The sequence below is a fragment of the Chrysoperla carnea genome, chromosome 3 (genome assembly GCF_905475395.1).
Source record: "Chrysoperla carnea chromosome 3, inChrCarn1.1, whole genome shotgun sequence".
Taxonomy (NCBI): Eukaryota; Metazoa; Arthropoda; class Insecta; order Neuroptera; family Chrysopidae; genus Chrysoperla; species Chrysoperla carnea.
In genome coordinates, this window is record NC_058339.1 from 61,306,461 (window position 1) to 61,324,555 (window position 18,095).

Below are 18,095 nucleotides of genomic sequence, written 5' to 3' on the forward strand. Positions count from 1 at the left end.
AATAAATACAAAAATTAATAATTTTAAATTAGTTACAATGAACGATTAACAATTAACGATTAACTGTGTTAATTTCACTTTTAACTTTTTTAATGTTAATATAAATTAACGAAAATTTTATAAAATTTTTTAGGATATAAATAATTGAATAAAACTATTTACTTGTTTGTAAAAGTTTGTTGTTTCGTTCCTAACGTAAGATTTAATAAATTATTCAATTTGCTAATTTTAACAAAATAATAACATAACAAGAAAACTTATATTTTATCTGATATCAGAAAAAAAAGGAATTGAAAAGGTAATGTAGCGTTATGGTTGCCACCTTAAAGTTTTGCGAGTCGAGATAGTAAAATTAATCCAATCTTTTATCTATGAATTAATCTACTTGTATCATCGAAACAATACATATTATACTATAATATTTATTACGTTTTGTATACCCAGTTTTTTTTTCCATAATTAAAAGTTTAAATAAATATCTTTCAAATAATTTAAGATAAAAGCTACTCCTGTCAAATTGACCTAAATATGAAACAAATAATCAAAAAAATATATTTACTGCACTCTGTAGTGTTTATGTTAATATCGGGAGTCGAGAGAAACTAAATGATTTCGGGTGTCTATACTGAAGAAATCTAGAGAAGTGACAACCCTAAGCAGCGCAAGAACGCCCGCTAGAAAAGAATTAATTGACAGCCGACTATGTGTTTTATATCTATGATTTTATGATTTTCTAATTGCAAATTGTTTTCTAGAATGAATTATATCAACAAATTATCTTGAATTAGACTTAAACCTCAAACTTCCTTTAAGTCCGGAGATAAACCCGAAAGTCGGAAGATAGTGAAATTAATCTAATTACACCACCTAATTATAATACTCTTGGATATTTTATATACTCAGTTTTTCCACAATTAAATATTTGTATAAAAATGCTTCAAGTAATTTGAAATGAAAGCTGTTCAGAATTGTTTAATTTATCTGAATAAATAATCCAAAAATCTTTTTTTACTGAAATCTGAATCATTTAGGTTGATATCGGGAGTCGCGAGAGACTACACGATTTCGGGAGTCTCTCGATCAAATTTGGAGAGGTAACAACCCTATCTTGAATGGAGAAAATTGAAAACGGCTAGATTTTTAGAAACTTCACTGTGTATCTTGCGGACAATAAAATTGCAACACAATCCATATATCAGACATATTTAATGGTTGAAAAATACACATTATTGTTTTAGTTCAAATTGATATCACATGCTCTATATACTCACTAGATATAAATACTCAAGATTTTTATTGACTAAACATCAGAGATAGTGAAAAGGTAAATTCGAAATATACTTCCAAACAACAATACCAGCCCTGCCCTGCCGATAGCAGAGATATTTTAATCAGCGTCCAGACACGACATGCAGTCGTCATTTTAAGCCAAAATGTTAAAGAGAGGTGCAAAATGTTATTTTCTTTCATTCCGTAAAATATTTTTAATATTCTGACTAAAAATGGCGACTCGCATCACGTTGCCCTCTCGCCACTTTCTTTAATATAATCATTTAAGATGTGGTATTTAGAGTCATATTTTGTAATTTATTAGAAGAAACTCAAGTATACCTGCTAATGTTGGACATAAGTCAATTACGAAGATCATCATGCTATTCATTTTTGACGGTACTGAATAGTCGCGTAACACCGACAAGTGGTATCTTTTTGCTATTTGGAACTATTGAAGTTTGGCCTGATGGCTTTTGTTAATAATTTCTCAACTCTTCCTTATATTGTTGTTCTAAGATTACGTCGCTCCGGCGACCATTTACCTTTCAATAATCACGTAATTCGACCAATTAAAGATTGTATTAAAATCGCAAATGGTTTTTTATTTTGTGCCAGTATCTCCCAGTTTATTAGAAAATGAGAAAAAATTATTAAAATAAAAAAATGTACTGCAGAATAAAATTCTTTATTTAAAAAAATAAGCACTATCATAAAATCACAAATATTAATATCAAGATCGTAATTTAATTACAGTCAAATTTTCAAATGGGAATTTAAAAATACCCATTTAATCCAAAATATTCCATTGGGTCCTTGTTACAACTATCAGTTAGTGCAAATTTGAAATACAATCCAGCACTCTGGTCAGCTTAATGTGCCATTAATTCAAAACATTAGCCAATCATCTGACAGTATTTCTATGAAATACAGCTGCTGGATTGAATTTCAGATACTGTATAAAAATTAATTATAAATAGACCTTTTTATTTAAAAAAAATATTCCTTTTTTTGTTTCGGACAGTATGTCAAAAAACTATTCAAATTTATAAAATACATTTATTCTATCCTACCTTTGTCAAAAAGAGATGTTTGACAAAATAAAATATATTTAATTGTTTGAATATTTTTTTGACATACTGCCCGAAGCAAAAAAAAATACCATTTTTTTAAATGAAAAATTCTATTCATTTATTATTAATATTTAAATGTGGTTATGTAAATCGTCGAATTTTTCAAATTTTCGCCGTTTTGTAGCTGATTGCTACTACAATCGCGAAATGATAATAATCGAGACAGTTTTTGTAATTTCAGAGATTCTGCATTTTTAAGCTCTTGTATCATTATCCTAGATTTTCTTCACCTATTGCTTAAGTCATTGCTAGTTAGCAAAAATCGTTACGATGGCTTTTAGAACCATAGAAAACAAGGAAAATTCAATTTCGCTAGCAATTTCTAGGAATGTTCGACTTTTTGATGGTTTTTAGAGTTTAAATCTGAATCGATATTTAAATTGAGTTCAATTCAGTTCTCCGTTAACAATAAGTGAAGAAAATTAACATTTATTAGAATAAATAGATTAATTAGAATGTACATTTATTAGAATAAGTAACATCAATTAGAATAAGTAGACGAAGTAATAAAAAAAAAAAGCTTGGATTTCTGTAACGCGATGGTTTGACGATGGATTCCTATAGAATTTGCCAAAATGAAATGAAAAGATTAAAATTTTAGGTACAATACATATAATAGATTACACTGATTTCCGCGGTAACAAACTCGATTTATTGCAACTTTATTCTAGATAAATAACAAATTTATAGAAAATAAAGAAAAATGTTTTTTGTTTCTTTCCTTGGCCCTACTGTGTTTTTTCTGATTTCAGCAAAGTTATTCTACTACTATTATAATCGTGAATGTTTGTGAGGGTGTATGGATGTATGTGTGGATGGATGGATGTATTTTACGCTTTCACGCAAAAACTACGGGACGGATTTTAATAAAACTTTACAGTATTATAGCTTATAATACCGAAGCCAGGTTGCGGGTCGTCTAATTTTCTAAAAGATGGAATTATAGTTAGTGTTTAGTGGGCGGGCTAAACTGGGATTAAAGGGTAGCATGTGGTAGATTTGTCTTTAAAGTTGGTATTATTATTAATACGAGTGTAATGGAGGAGCGGTAAGTGAGAGATAGGCAGGTGAAGGCTATAACAATATAGCTTTTTCAAATTGAAATTCCCAGCGAAGCCGGCGAGTAACAGCTAGTTATTAATAGATCTTTTATTTTTATTTCGATTCGTTTTTGCTTGGACAAACTGTAAAAAACTAATTCAGTCAAGTGAATAACGAATATTTTTTATTTTTGTCAAATTTATTGTCTGTCCGAATCAAAAATTAAATAAAAAGATCTATTCGCGACTCTTTAGTTTAGAACATTAAATGGCATTAAAATGGAAATTTCTATTCATTGACTCACGAACTAGAGTTGTGAATTATATAAAAGAGATTATATGTTCTATTTTTTTTTTTTTAGTATGGAGATACATATTTATATCCTCTTCAACCGACATTGTAGTGGCCCCTATAGTTTCTTGGATCATTTGTACAATAAATTCTGCTGGTTACCATGGTAAGAGACTAGATTTATTCGTTATTTTGACATATTTGACAAAATCCCTATGAATTACGACGTTACGTTAAATCACGAAACCACACGCACAAATTATTTTTGAGCCACAGCTTAGTGCGACGTAGTATGTCGTTTGTATCCGTAGAAAACAAGGATTATACTAAAAAGAATTATTGCGCCTAAAATGGAGAATATATACAATAGTGAGTAATCCTTAGAAGTTTCTGAGGAGGATGATGCTAAACCACAAAAATCAAAAGTGCATTTTTCGGTTATACCACTTAATTTCTCTTGAAGAATTTTCCATTCACACATTCCATTTGGGCAATCGAAAATGGTAATTGGTTTTTCATTTAAGAAAAATTTTACTTTCGTATTTGGATGGCAACTGAAAAAACAAAGTATAATAGAATTTTGTCTTATTAATAAAGAAAACTATATAACTAGTTGCAAAAGGAAAGTATTTTTTGCACTAGATATGAAATAATTTAGTGCTCTACGCTCGTTATCCAACACTTTGTGTGCAAAAAACGTGTAGTTTTGCATCATGTTTATATAGAACATTTTTTTGAATTTACTTTCGGTAGTAAAAAATTAAAATTAAAGTTTATGTAGAAATATACTTAAATATTCTTATTTTAAGTCATAAAAGCGCATTATTGTTTTATTTTATTAAAATTAAAAGTCGTAATTTTTAATCTATATAATCACGTGACCTAAAACAGTAGTGCACATTAACCTTAAAAGTGTTCAGAAACTTACTCGTACTTTACAGCAGCAAAGTTAGCACCAATGGGACTAATATCTGATGTACGCCATAAATAACTATTGTCAGAAATTTTCTCTTTATAATTATCAGCACTTATTGGATTTGAGTCCTCTTCAATTCCTAATGCTGTGAGCAATGTTTGAAATTGTACGCTGTCTGTAAAAGTTATGATAGCTTTTAATATATTGCGCTTATTCACAAAATCGTCTAAATCATTGAACATTTCTTTCACAGTGTGACATCCAATGTTTTTTGAATATTCGTTTCCATAGCCTTTGGTATAATACGACAATAAATCTTCATTATATTGTAATAGCTTTAATTGATCTTCAGTAAAAACTGAACACCATGCAGAATCTTTACTTAAGATAGATTCCTCGTAGCGACATAGATCGTAAACTAATTTTAATTGTTCCAAACCAAAATTTGATTTATATCCAAGCGTTGTCTTAACATTATTAATCATTTGTTGAAACTCTGGTTTTTTTGCAAAATTAGATTTGTCAAAATCTTTTATCTTTCTTTGAAAAGCACTACAATTTCTTATCGTGTCTGTAATATTATTGGAAAAAATGGTAAAATTTTGATCAGTATAATATTCTCCCTTTCTGGATAACAATTCTTTCATAAATTGCGTGATTATATCTCGATTTCCTGATACTGCATCTTTAAACTAAAAAAATTTGTTCGTGTTCAGGAAGATTTTTAAATTTTTTAAAATTATACATATTTTGAAATTTATACTTACCATATATTCAGTATTAAGGTCAGGAGTATTTCGAAATATAATATACTTAGTCAGACTTTTTGCTATGAAACAAATTGTCTTATTCACATTTTCAAGTATTTCTTGTTCCGAACTGCTCCATTGCGTTAGCTCTTTTCCACATTCCGACTATTTCATTAAACAAACAAACAAAAAAGTTGATATTAAATACTGCCATGTACCAAAAATATTAAAATTCTTGCGGTACAATAGAATTTTATTAATTTTTTGTTTGATGTGTAACGACATTAAAGTAAATAACTACAATTAAAATATAAAATTGCTGCAATTCTGAAAGCAGTAAACTTTCTGATTAGATGGCTTTGATTAAAGTTTTGAATACACATTTTAAATGATGGTAGATTAAAGTTTCTAGAAATACTTTTCAAGTCTGCAAATTGGACTTAATTTTTAATTTAAATAATTGATTTAATATATTTTGGTCCGTTATACTTCATTGGTTTCTGATAGTAAATTGAGCAGATATTTATCTGGATTGAATTGAGTAAGGCACGTCATTGAAACCACAAAACTGGTATGTTGGATCGGTAAAAATTTTTTTAATAATATTGTTCCTAAATAGTATGTTGTTTTGTTCGAAAATTTTAACTCAATATGTACTTTAGAATATAAAGATGCAAGACAATCGACAGTAAAATGCAAATAAAAACCTTTTGTTTTATTTTGGTATCTCAAAAAAGTATTGAGCTAAGTTAGTCATGCTATGAAATATATACTTTCTTTTTTATCTATAAATATATAGGAGACTTTCTATAGATATAGATAGTCACTCATCACGATATCTCTGGAACAAAAAGACCAAGAGACAGAAAATTTGGCAGGAATATTCCTTTTGCCAAGTAGAGGTCAGCTAAGAACGGATTTTACGAAATTCCACCCACAAGGGGGGTTGCGGGGGTGCTCATGAATAAAAAATTCATATTTTTCAATTATGGCTTTTAATAGTTCAAAAATTGGTCAGAATGTTTTAAATTACATTTAGAAATTTTTTTAACCTTCGGAGGGTAGAAAGGTGTAGCGAGAAAGTGGGAAGGAAATATCGAATATTTACAAATATACCTAAGTGGGGTATCAAATAAAAGAGCATGACGTGTACATTACAAAACTGTTATCCAACGCAAGGAAATGTGGAGGGAGGGGTGCAAGTGGGGATGTTGCCCAGCAAAGCGGGTAGTTCCCAGCTAGTATATTATATATTATATAAAGTAAATAAAATGTATGAGTTTTATATAGCTCTAAGATCTAGACATATCTCTGATAGTACATTTAATAAGCCGGAAAATGAAGAAAAGTGGTGGAACAGATCCGATTTCAAAATTTTTTTGTGTACGTGTTCCTTAGACCTCTAGGAACATTCCACCGCACTAACCTTGGCATTACAAAAAAAAACTGGGAAAATTAGGATAGTTTTCCCATCCCCAAAGCACTCTAAATAGTAACAGTGAAAACAAATCAAATGATAGTCAAAAACTTTATTAAATTCAAAATTTTGCCTCAGAAATCGTCTCTCTGCGGTTTGCGGAGTCGCTGATCATAAATTTGAGATAAAAAAAAAACTGAATGTCGCACCATCCCTATTAAAACCACCCCCACATTTAGTTGCTTTTTGTCCTCAAATTGATGATTAACGACTCCGAAAACCGCAAAGAAACAATTTCTGAGGTGAAATTAAGAATTTTAAAATTTTTATTTATCATTAACACTTCTAGGGGTAGTTTTAATGGGGTTGAAACCATCCTCAATTGCTTTTGGACCTTGAATTTGTGAACAGCGAACATAAAAGCTCCACAAGAGACGATTTCTGAGACAAAATTTTGAATTTAATAAAGTTTTTGTTGATCACTTCCATCACTTGAATTAATGATCAGCGACCTCAGAAACTCTCGGGAGACGATGTTCGAGGCGAAATATTGATTTGTTTTCACTGTTACTATTTGGAGTGCTTTGGGGATGGGAAAACTACCCTAATTTTCTCAGTTTTTTTGTAATGCCAAGGTTAGTGCGGCTGAATGTTCCTAGAGGTCTAAGGAACACGTTCACAAAAAATTTTTGAAATCGGAGCTGTTCCACCACTTTTCCACATTTGATGGTATTTTCCGGCTTATTTATTGCACTATGAAACCATAGAAAAAACATGAAAAAGACCAGAAAATGTACTACGTTATCTATATATCCTATCGCACTGCAAAATAAACAAATAATACTTTAGATATACCTCTGCGTTCTTGATAAATTCTGCCGACAGCTGAGCGTAGTTTTGTGTGGAAAATTCATTTTTATCATAGCGAATAATGCCCCAATAATTTAGTGGTACACAGCCTAAATAAAATTTTCAATAATTATTTAATGATAAAATAACTTTATTAATAAATAATATGTATCATAAATAATTTTTGAAGTTTGACAACTGTCATTTACATTTTACAGGTTATTACACCTGTTAACTACTTGGCAAACTTTCTAATAACAAAGCGCTTATCAGTGATAATAATAAAAATTGTCAATTTTCAACAATTAATCAATTATAAGTAAAAACTTTTTAGTTACCTTTTACGTTATGTTCCCCCGACTGTGTTACATCGACATAATCAGCTTTTTCCCCAAAGTACGTGTTTATGTTATTTATTTGATTTAAACATTTTTGTGATTGACATTCTATCAATAAAAATAGCATACAAAAAATCCATTTCGAATTATATAAATAACCCATTTTATCGAAAGAATTATCAATTTGCGAAAAATTAGTGGAAAAAACACAATTATTTAAACATAAATGGTATCATGACTAATGCATGTATGGTATACACCGGCCGTAATCACTGCGATGTGATAAAAATAATGGTTTGGTTTTTTCGTATTATCAATTTGTATTATAATAATTAATATATACTGCGTAAAACAATTTAATTATACTTTTAAAATGAAAATCCTTTAAATCTATTTGAGTAAATTTTTAATTTCAAGTATGAACTTCTTTTTATTTTAGCGTATGGCAAAATTTTTTTATATATTTTATTTCCCCCTTTTTTCTCAACACTTTGATTATTAACGGTCCTAGCGGATTAACAAAGGGTTACACTGTTACGATTTACCATAAGAATATGCTTGCCAGGGTTTCAGGCTTAAAACCGGTGACTATTACGAATTATTAGCCGTATTGCAATAAGAGACCTTGCATCAAAAATTTTTTAATATCGGTTTTAAAATTTTATCAAAATTTGAAAATCGAAAATAATTATGTTTTTGAAGAGAGTGACCACCATTTTTTTTTCGAATATTTCGAAATCGAATTCCTTTTGCTGCTATAGGTTTATCACAAACTGAGCATCACAAATAAACTTTCAAGTTATACTATTCATTATTTTGCTTAAGTAATGTTTGCGAAGATGGAGGATGGCTTTCTCTCGTTTATATTTTTTAACCCACTCAAAAATGAAAGAAAATGATGATCGATATTAATGTTGCGCAAACTATTTCCATGCGCGACTTCTTTATTGTGTGTGCAATTTTCTCATGATCCATGAATAGGTATTTAAATATTTTGCTGTTATTTGACTATTGTTGAAGAAAAACCTTACATTTTTTTATTATCAAATAAATATTTTGTAAAATTCCCGATCCAATAGGTTCATCACCCACAGTCATATGGACTCACGCTGATCAATATATTTGTGAGTAATGTTGTGCTAAAATTAATACATTTATTACATGCTGTAAAATGGCGAAAATAGCGCCGAATCCATAAAATAGTACATACCTACCTATATTTTTATAATAATAAAAATAAAAATAGTTGCTTATCATTACCTACTTATTACCTACGCTATAGGCAGTGAAGTTGCAGTAATGGAGGGAATACGATGGTATATAAGACGTATACACAGTGCTTACTGAAAATTGAACAAATTTTACACTTTAGATTTTACAGGGTATATACGCTCTTGATTTTGACGAGCTGTATATCTTATACCATTTACTGATTTTAAGATTAATGTAATAAGTCGATCCCATGAATAAAAAGTAAGATAATGGTAAGATATGAAGATGCAAACTTTTCAAAGCTTCAAGGGCGACTTGTCCAGGTATTCGAAATTGACACATGTTTTGAGTGTGAGATTCATCAATACATTGTGGCCGGGCGTCAATTTCAACAACAGTCCTTTCAACGCACGTAGCAGCTTGTAGCCAGCTTTATTTAAAAACACAATTCTAGTAAAATTCAGTAAAACGTGCGTTTAAATCGACTGTATGTACCATTAAATTATACATTAAGGTGCATTGACTAAAACACCAAGTGCCAAATTAACTAATTAACCTATGAGATCGAAGTTTTGAACATAGATACATATTTTACGTGATACCTTAAATTTCAAGGTTATTTTTAAAATATATGTAGGTTTTATTTATTTGCTAAAATAAATAGTGACATTTTAAATTTACTTGTAAAGAAAAAACTAACCTGTTGCAAAATGAGTGTCGTAATGTATTACTATGTCTATGGTCGTACTCGTAATGGTATTCAATGTATTCTTTTAGAGAGTAAGGATTGTTATTTTTACTAACATTTTGTTTTAAAATTTTCTTAAATGTCGTGTCTACCTTCGGCAGATTTTGTTATTAACTAAATTCTCAGATATTATTTCTGCCTTGTCGAAATTTTTTTGAAATCATTATATATCCAACCAAAGATATTCCTATATACAAGATAAAGCATTGATTCGGTAGGCGGGAGGGTGTTTATTGAAAATTTTTTTTCGAAAGTGGGTGACACCCATATCTCTACCCATCATGGTTTAGTCACTTTTTACGTTCTGAAGACGCTATAAAAATCAGCTCGATGTCTCTTTTTGATTTTTAGTTATTGTGATGACGGGCAGGCGGACGGATGAACGAAAATGGACTAATTAAGTAGGTGAGATTTTATGAATATTATATATACCAAAATTTTGTGTACCATTACTATTTCAATTAGCGTTACAAACTCGGGACTAAACTTAATATAGGTACTCTGATATATTTCATATAAAAAGTATAAAAATAATTTAAAAATAAAAATTTTTTAAAACTTTATTTTATACTTTTGTACTAAAAATATACAGGAAGAAAATATAACAACTATTTATTAAAATTAAAATTAATTTGTAAAAATTTTCAATATATTAGCACGTCCAAATTATGTTACAAAGTATGCAATAAGACTAACCATGTTGGCATAATTTTGCAAATTATAAAATGCCAACGAAAATTTAATGAGAGTCAGTTCTGATCGAAAATATTGTTGGTGTTCTATAATCATGTGAATAGGTAAAATGCAAAATAATTTGGATACATCTTAATTTACATAAATTTCTTAGCGAAAATTAAACAAAAAGATAAAACAAATAACGATGAAAATTTATAACTTGAATTTGATCCTGAAACTCCTGTTGCACAAAAATCGTAATTACAATTTTCAATGATTCTATTAAGTCGCCTTTGTAAAATTTCCCAATCACATAATCCAACTTGACAATCGGAATGTTCAATTGGTTTTTCGTTTAAGAAAAACATTACTTTGTATCTTGAGCTTGTACACCTAAAAAATTTCATAGCAACATTATAATCCATATACACACACATTGTCCCAAGAATAAATTCAGTCGAAAGAATACCAGCAATTCTTTTCATCCAAAAAAATTTTGCAAGTTTTCGATTCGATGTGTGGAAAGATGATACACCCAAATGGCACACCCTTGACACTAACCCAATTTACTTGTAGATTTTCAACCCAGCTCAATTTAGGGAGGCTGTGCTCAAGTTCAAAGCCATAAAAACCACGAACAACTTAATATTTCGACATAAAAAAGAGTGAAGGGGGGCTGTGAAGTTAGTACCCTTAAAAGGAAGATCTTTGACTCTAAGTCAATTTACATACCAATTTTAATCACTCTAGCCCAATTTGGGGAAGCTGTACTTAGGTTCAACTCCCCTGGGAATTCCCCCCCCCCTCTTTTATAATATTGATCTGCCTAGTAAGGCGGGGTTTCCATGAAAATGATTTATAACACACCCCTTCCCCTCCCCGTTGATCTTCAATATAGTACATAAAATATGACTAAAAATGCTCAAAAGATAACCCAGAGACGAATTATTCATATGGTAAAGTAGGCTAGGTTACAAAGCCTACTTGCGCTTGGAAGTTTTTAAGCAAACGTAAAAATAATTGTGGAGAGTTCTCAAGCCGCCGCTTTTGCGTCTACGGGCGCAAAATTTCTTAAATCTTCCTCTGGAATAACCTGTTAATTTTATTTTTCTAAACTTTACTTCTTATAACAATTTCATTTTAGCTAAAATTAATCGAGAAATGATAATAAACAAAGTCGCATCTCATTAATGAAAAAACGAATCCAAAACTGCAAAAATGTTTCTAAATGGAAATTCAGTGTAGGTGTTATTTTTCTTGTAGTTATTTGGGATTCCCTGTATATACATTCTGAATTAGATTAATTTTGAGATTTTTTACTTACTCATACATTACAGCAGCTAAATTTCCAGCAAACGGACTTATTTCCGATATTCGCCAAGCATTTTTCCTATACGCATTGTAGTCATCGGCACTTAACATGTACGGATCTTTGAAGAAATCTAAAGCTACCAATAATGTTTGGAGTTGGATACTTTTAGCAAACGATATTATAGCCTTTGGAGCCATGCTATCTCTTCTGTTAGCGATTTCTCGGAAATAATCTAGCATGTCTCTTACATAATGACATCCAATATTTCTAGAAAATCGATTACCATATCCACTTTGATAGTAATATAATAAATCGTAATAGTATTCGAATAATTTCAATTGCTCTTTCGTGAATACCGTACACCAAGTCGATACACCTCGAATATTTATAGACTTTTCAATGCGACACATTTCATACATTAAATTGATTTGATTAAAATCTAAACTGTATCTGTAGCCCAATTTATCACCAATATCTTTAATCATTCTTTGAATATCGGATCGACGTAAAAATTTTTTTGGTTCACTGCTTTCTTCATCTGTTGCTCGTAAAGTATTTTCGAATGCTTTACAACTGTGAGGATTCTGTTTAAAATGTGAATAATTAATTTAAATATATTTTTTAATCAGTGTTAAGAAGATCTTACCCCTTTAAGAGTGTTGTTTGAGAGTATTTCAACATTTTGGATCTTATATGCTTCGTCATCAAAGAGACCTTCTAAAAACGCTTTATAGACTTCAGAGTTTGCTGTTTCTTCGGTATGCTTAAACTGAAAAAAATCAAATTTGTTAAATTTTGAAAAAAGTTCCAAAAAACGCAAATTTTGACTTTGCTAAATGAGTTTCGCTTCAAGTATGAAGTATGCATACTTCATACAATAATATCATGATCTTAATTGCCTCTTTTTGAGGAAGGAAGACTTTTTCCATAGTTTAAAAATGTTGAGTGGTTATCGAATAAAATAGGTCAAAGAATCTGGAGAAAGGACCCTGGACAACCGTATATGGAAAATGGCTTTCGGTCGAATGTTGCCAGAATTTGGGAAATATTCTTGTCATTCTGAACAAATGTCTCAATGAGCATAAATCTCGCTAACGTGCCGTTTTCGAGATATTCCATGTATAAGTTCCCAATTTTTATTGAATTTCAAGTGGTGCTATATTATATGCAACCGCATAAGTTTTCTGTTTCTGCCAAGGTATCAGATGAAATTATCCAAAATTCCCGGAGTTTCCTTATATATTTTCTCATTTTTTCAGAATGTCAAGAAGAACATTTTCCCAAATTCTGGCGACATTTGATCGAAAGCCATTATCCATATACAGTTGTCCGCAGTCCTTTGTCTTTATCCAAAAACTTGAATTTACCAAGTTTCTGGGAGGTTTTTTGACGTTTCTTAATCAGCCCCGAAAACTGTTCTGCCATCCAAACTAATTCGACCTTGATATTTCATTAAACTAAATGACCCGTGCGAAATACCCCCTTGTAGACAATTTTGTAAACACAGACAATTTTTTACATCGAAATTGTAATTAAATATAGGCAATTTTTTTTAAACCAATATGTTAAAAGTAGCAAGTATAAAATTAATTTTTTTTTCCAAAAATCTTTTAAAAATTGTTTTTTGTAACGAAAACAATAATTTTCGATTCTTCTACTAAGGGGAAAAGGTTTCGTATTACGGGAGTGAATACCGATAAAGAAACACTTTTGAGAAATAATATATAGAGATACTTACAACATAATCATTTAAATTATCTGAGAAGAATACTTTGTCAAATTTAGTTTTTAAGCGTTTTGCTAAAAATTTCATTTCATTTAAAGCCTCTTGTGTGACTAAATGTGTTGTATCATACGAACTATTCCAATGCCATCTTTCTATGCGTATTAAATCATCTTCACAAATTCGTCCATGTTGTGGATACGACCGTAATTCCTAAAATCAAAACCGTTCCAGTTCAAATAAAAATCATTATAAATAAATAGAATTATTATATATACCCGATAATTTCGAATAATATCCTTTTGTATTCTTGGTATCCTGTCTCTTAATTCATTTAAGCGTGAAATTCCTGGTAATCGTTCACCATGTCGAATTAAACTCCAGTATTGTACTGGTCTACATTCTAAAAATACAAAATTATTTTTTTATATAATCTATGGCTAAAAACGAGAATTGCCATAAATATCGTTTTAAAATTTTTTATGAATTCGAGTTGTTTAAGATAGTGATGTAATAGAAAATTAGCGGCAAGTATACGGCTGATAGACCGTAAAAAATCAGAGGGTGTACACATTTGGCGTAACTAGACGGGAGTTAGAGTGGGTAATGAAAAATCTAAATTTGGAAATGAAAAATAAAAAAAAATTCTAGTTTATTTTTGGCCGTAAAAAAATTATACTTAGGATAAAATAGGACTACCCTCAGGAAACCCTATGGTTGCCTTTTGGCCAGATTTCCCGATTTTCCGGGGTGTTACGCTATGCAAAATAAAATTTTTCGAACTTTTATTTTTTTATATGACTTTATTTCGAGTCAATTGGTGAAAATTCCATCTTTCTAGCATATTAGCGAAATATTCCATCTATTAGACCATTTGCGTTTTGCATTAAAAATACTACAAAGCATTTAAAAATTTTGTAGCTTAACAGTGGCCAATTCAAGTTTTTCCTCGAATGCATAAAATAATTTTTGAATGATACTTATTCGTTCTTAGTTATACCTGGCACAATATGTTGGCGATTATTTTCGCGTTCATGAACGAATTCATATGGAGTTTTCTTTGCAAAAAATAAGTATGGATTGTCATCTCGACTTAAACAATAATCGGATCGATATTGTGCATAAATTGTTGTAAAAAATATACAGAAAAAAATTGATAGAAGTTTCGTCATATTAACCTTAAACAAAATTACCTTTATTAGTCTTTTATTACTTATTTTAATATAAAGCAAAATATTTGGGTGAAGATTAGAGCTTTATAAAACGTTAACTACTTCTGTTGGCAAATAATTTTATTGTGATACATGATCTATCATTGTAATAAGTAAGAAAATTGTTTAAAAACATTAAAGGCACCGGTAGAAATTGTCAATTTTACGATATCAAGACGTATAATAATCGGATTTTATTTCCGTATTTAAAAAAATACTATGTTATTTTAAAGCTGCGTACATGAAAATAAATTATTTGAACCGAATTATAGTTTAAAACTTTTTATTTTTTTAGAAAACTTAAGTACACACCCTAAAAAAACATCAGAATAATGCAATTTTGGCGGTAATTGCTACAACAACGCACTATGCCAATAGACAACAATTAGCCAATAATACTTAACTTCTTGTTGTGAGGGCAATGTGTACAACAAGGGCGATATAGTAATTGCGATAACTAAGGAGGCAACGCGCCCATTTTTAGAGTGACAATAGAAGTGGAACGAAATATTTTTCTGTTAATAAAAGCACATTAAACTGCAGTTTCGAAATGAAAAATTGTAAATCTATGAAAATAACGTATATGGTAGAATTCTGCTACAATCCGGAAAGCATTGCTATCCTATTTCAGATCAATTTTTTGTTTATAAACGCATTAGTTAATGAATGCACTTTCATTCTTAAAAATTAGATTTCTTGATCAATAATTTCCGGCACGAAGTTTTAAAAATAAATAATTTTCAAACAATTTTTTACACAAAATATGAGTTTTATCACTTCTTAAACGAAACATGCTTTTGCAAGACACTTTATTTTACAAAAAAATCGGCATTTTTAGGCAGGTTTCTAAAGGCTTTTTTTTATCCCTATTAAATAAATTATGTACGCGTATTAATGTAGCTAAATAAAAATTTAATGTATAGGTATTTTTAAAAATATATGTAGAAAAATTAGCGCTTTGTTCAATTTTTTTAATAGTGTAAACAATCGCTCTAAAAAATTGTTAATTTTACTACGACTTGGAAAGTTTAAAAAGTAATTTTTACTTTCAGCTGTTATAAATTGTTAATACACTCACGTATTATTAAATTAAATTTTTTGAAAAAATAAATTTGAAAAAAAATTGGCAATTGTTTTGAATATTATAAGTTAATCGCCTTTTTCATAATAAACTAATTTTAAACACAAATTATGAAATTTTCAACGCAAAAAAAAATTATATAAACACGGACTTTTTGTCCATGAAATAATAGTGCATGGTCGTTACACTTGATCGAACACCTAACATAAAAATTGAGCACGTATTACAATAAAATAATATCAAAACCTGATAAAAATGACATTAAAAACACTTTTTTTAACGTAATTTTTAAAATCACTTTTCACTTTACATTTATTTTTTTGATATAATAATTAACAATTCATCTCATTGAAGCAATTGAAAAATATGAAATAATAATTAAGATGAGCTCATCTGTAAATAATTACAATAATATACCTATTCACATTTAATAAAAATGTAAACAAATGTAAAATAATTTTACATACATGGGTAATATTTTTGTAAGTAACCAACCAATGCAGTTTAGAAGCACTACTATTGTGTAATAATAATATGTGGCATTTAAATAATTTTACAATTTTACACCGAACACCGTCTTGTTTTTAAAATTTATTTAATTATTTGTATGCTCATATTACCTTTTAACAATTATTATTCATACCATACGAGTAGGTGGATTTTAAGTCATTTAATAAACAAAGATTCACATATGTAAAAAATATTTTGTTATTATTTTTTACTAACATATATAAAATTCTTATTTTTGTTTATAAACTTTTATATGGAATGATTTTATATTTATTATTTTGAAAACTTGTGTATATAATAAAAAAGTTGGGTGTAGTTTTTACACAACCCAACAAAAACTTAGATCTTTGTTTAGATTTTATTTTACATAAATATTGAATTAAAAATTTAAAAAAACATCTAACACAAAATCAGGTCAATTCGATTTGTTTGTGGCATCGTAGTTCGTAAGCGGATGAACCGATTTTGATATTTTTTGTTTGAAAGGTAATTTGATAGAGACTGTTCTTAGCTATACTTACAGATAATCTACTCAGCCGTTTGATCATCATATTTCTTTTCTTGTTTTTTCTGTTACGGAACCCTAAACTCACACATGAAATATAGCTAAGAACACTCTTGATCAAATTACCTTTCACAGGCAGATATAAATACACAGATTTACAGGCACGATAAACTTATAACACCCTTCTTTTTAGTCGGGGTAAAAATTCAGTCTTATCGTAAATAAAATGTTGCCTTTGGAAAACAATAAAGTTCAAATAAAGGTGTTTATTTATAAATCATGGATGAAAACGAAGCATTTTTCCAAAAAATGAGCAGAATTATAAACTATCATTTTTGGGTTTTTAGAACCCATTAATTTGAGGATTTACGTATCAAAGACCGTAGAATTTGATAATGACATATTATTTTTTATATCGTACGAACCTTTTCTCTAGAACTTGTGACCAGTAGTTTGAAATAGATACTCGATCTAATAATATTTAGAAATAGGAGAATTCTTTTATGTAGAAAATTAATAGTGTTTTTTTTAATGGTTTTAAACTGAAAGGTGAAAATTTTTCTTTTGAAAAGGTGCAGAAGGAGATGATCGATTCTTTGATCCTATAGTTTCAAAGAAATTTGATTCAATAATACTTAGAGAGTTAGTTTAGTCTTCAGGGCGCTTCAATTGTACAAGATTATGCTATGCTAATTTTAGAAAAGGATTAAAAGTATAAAAATTTAATGTTTTTTAATTGTTTCGAGGTGAATCTCCTCTTAGGAGTCCTGCACAACTCGGCTTATTTTAATATGTAAGGAAAAATGATCCCTCGTTGTTTTAAGTAAACCTTTAAAGCCTCTCAGCATATTTACTGATAGATGGTTTCCAGATGATCAAAATAATCGTTCAAAAAAGAACAGAGACTTATTATGGTGATGTATTAGCTAATTTGTGTTTCGTAGCAAAAATATTAATTTAACTGCTTATGATTTATAATAAGATAAATTTCAACGTAAAATTTCTTTTTTTGTATTAGTTTTTGCCGGATGGCTGTTGACTTTTAATAACATTATAACTCATTTTCATAGGCATATAATAAATTTAAAGGTAAGTTTTTATGACGAAATTCAAAT

General features: G+C 29.3%; 2 protein-coding genes across 3 annotated transcripts; both read right to left on the reverse strand.

Annotated features, from left to right (window-relative positions):
* Positions 1–1,967: 1,967 nt before the first annotated feature.
* On the reverse strand, positions 1,968–8,403 carry LOC123295596 (multiple inositol polyphosphate phosphatase 1-like). Its single transcript, XM_044877003.1, has 5 exons — positions 8,004–8,403; positions 7,672–7,775; positions 5,418–5,564; positions 4,663–5,342; positions 1,968–4,288 (listed from the first exon to the last, which is right to left on the reverse strand). Exons 1-5 carry the CDS (start codon positions 8,164–8,166, stop codon positions 4,012–4,014), a joined length of 1,371 nt encoding a protein of 456 aa, XP_044732938.1. The 5' UTR covers positions 8,167–8,403; the 3' UTR covers positions 1,968–4,011.
* A 2,335-nt stretch (positions 8,404–10,738) lies between these two features.
* On the reverse strand, positions 10,739–16,649 carry LOC123294961 (multiple inositol polyphosphate phosphatase 1-like). Of its 2 annotated transcripts, none has more exons than XM_044876151.1 (7): positions 16,586–16,649; positions 14,674–14,851; positions 13,952–14,076; positions 13,689–13,886; positions 12,597–12,719; positions 11,963–12,534; positions 10,739–11,031 (listed from the first exon to the last, which is right to left on the reverse strand). In XM_044876151.1, the coding sequence occupies exons 2-7, from the start codon at positions 14,843–14,845 to the stop codon at positions 10,794–10,796; spliced, it is 1,428 nt and encodes a 475-aa protein (XP_044732086.1). In that variant the 5' UTR covers positions 14,846–14,851; positions 16,586–16,649; the 3' UTR covers positions 10,739–10,793. The 2 variants fall into 2 exon arrangements, with proteins under 2 accessions (XP_044732086.1, XP_044732085.1); XM_044876150.1 differs by lacking the exon at positions 16,586–16,649 and adding an exon at positions 16,429–16,449.
* Positions 16,650–18,095: the final 1,446 nt, after the last annotated feature.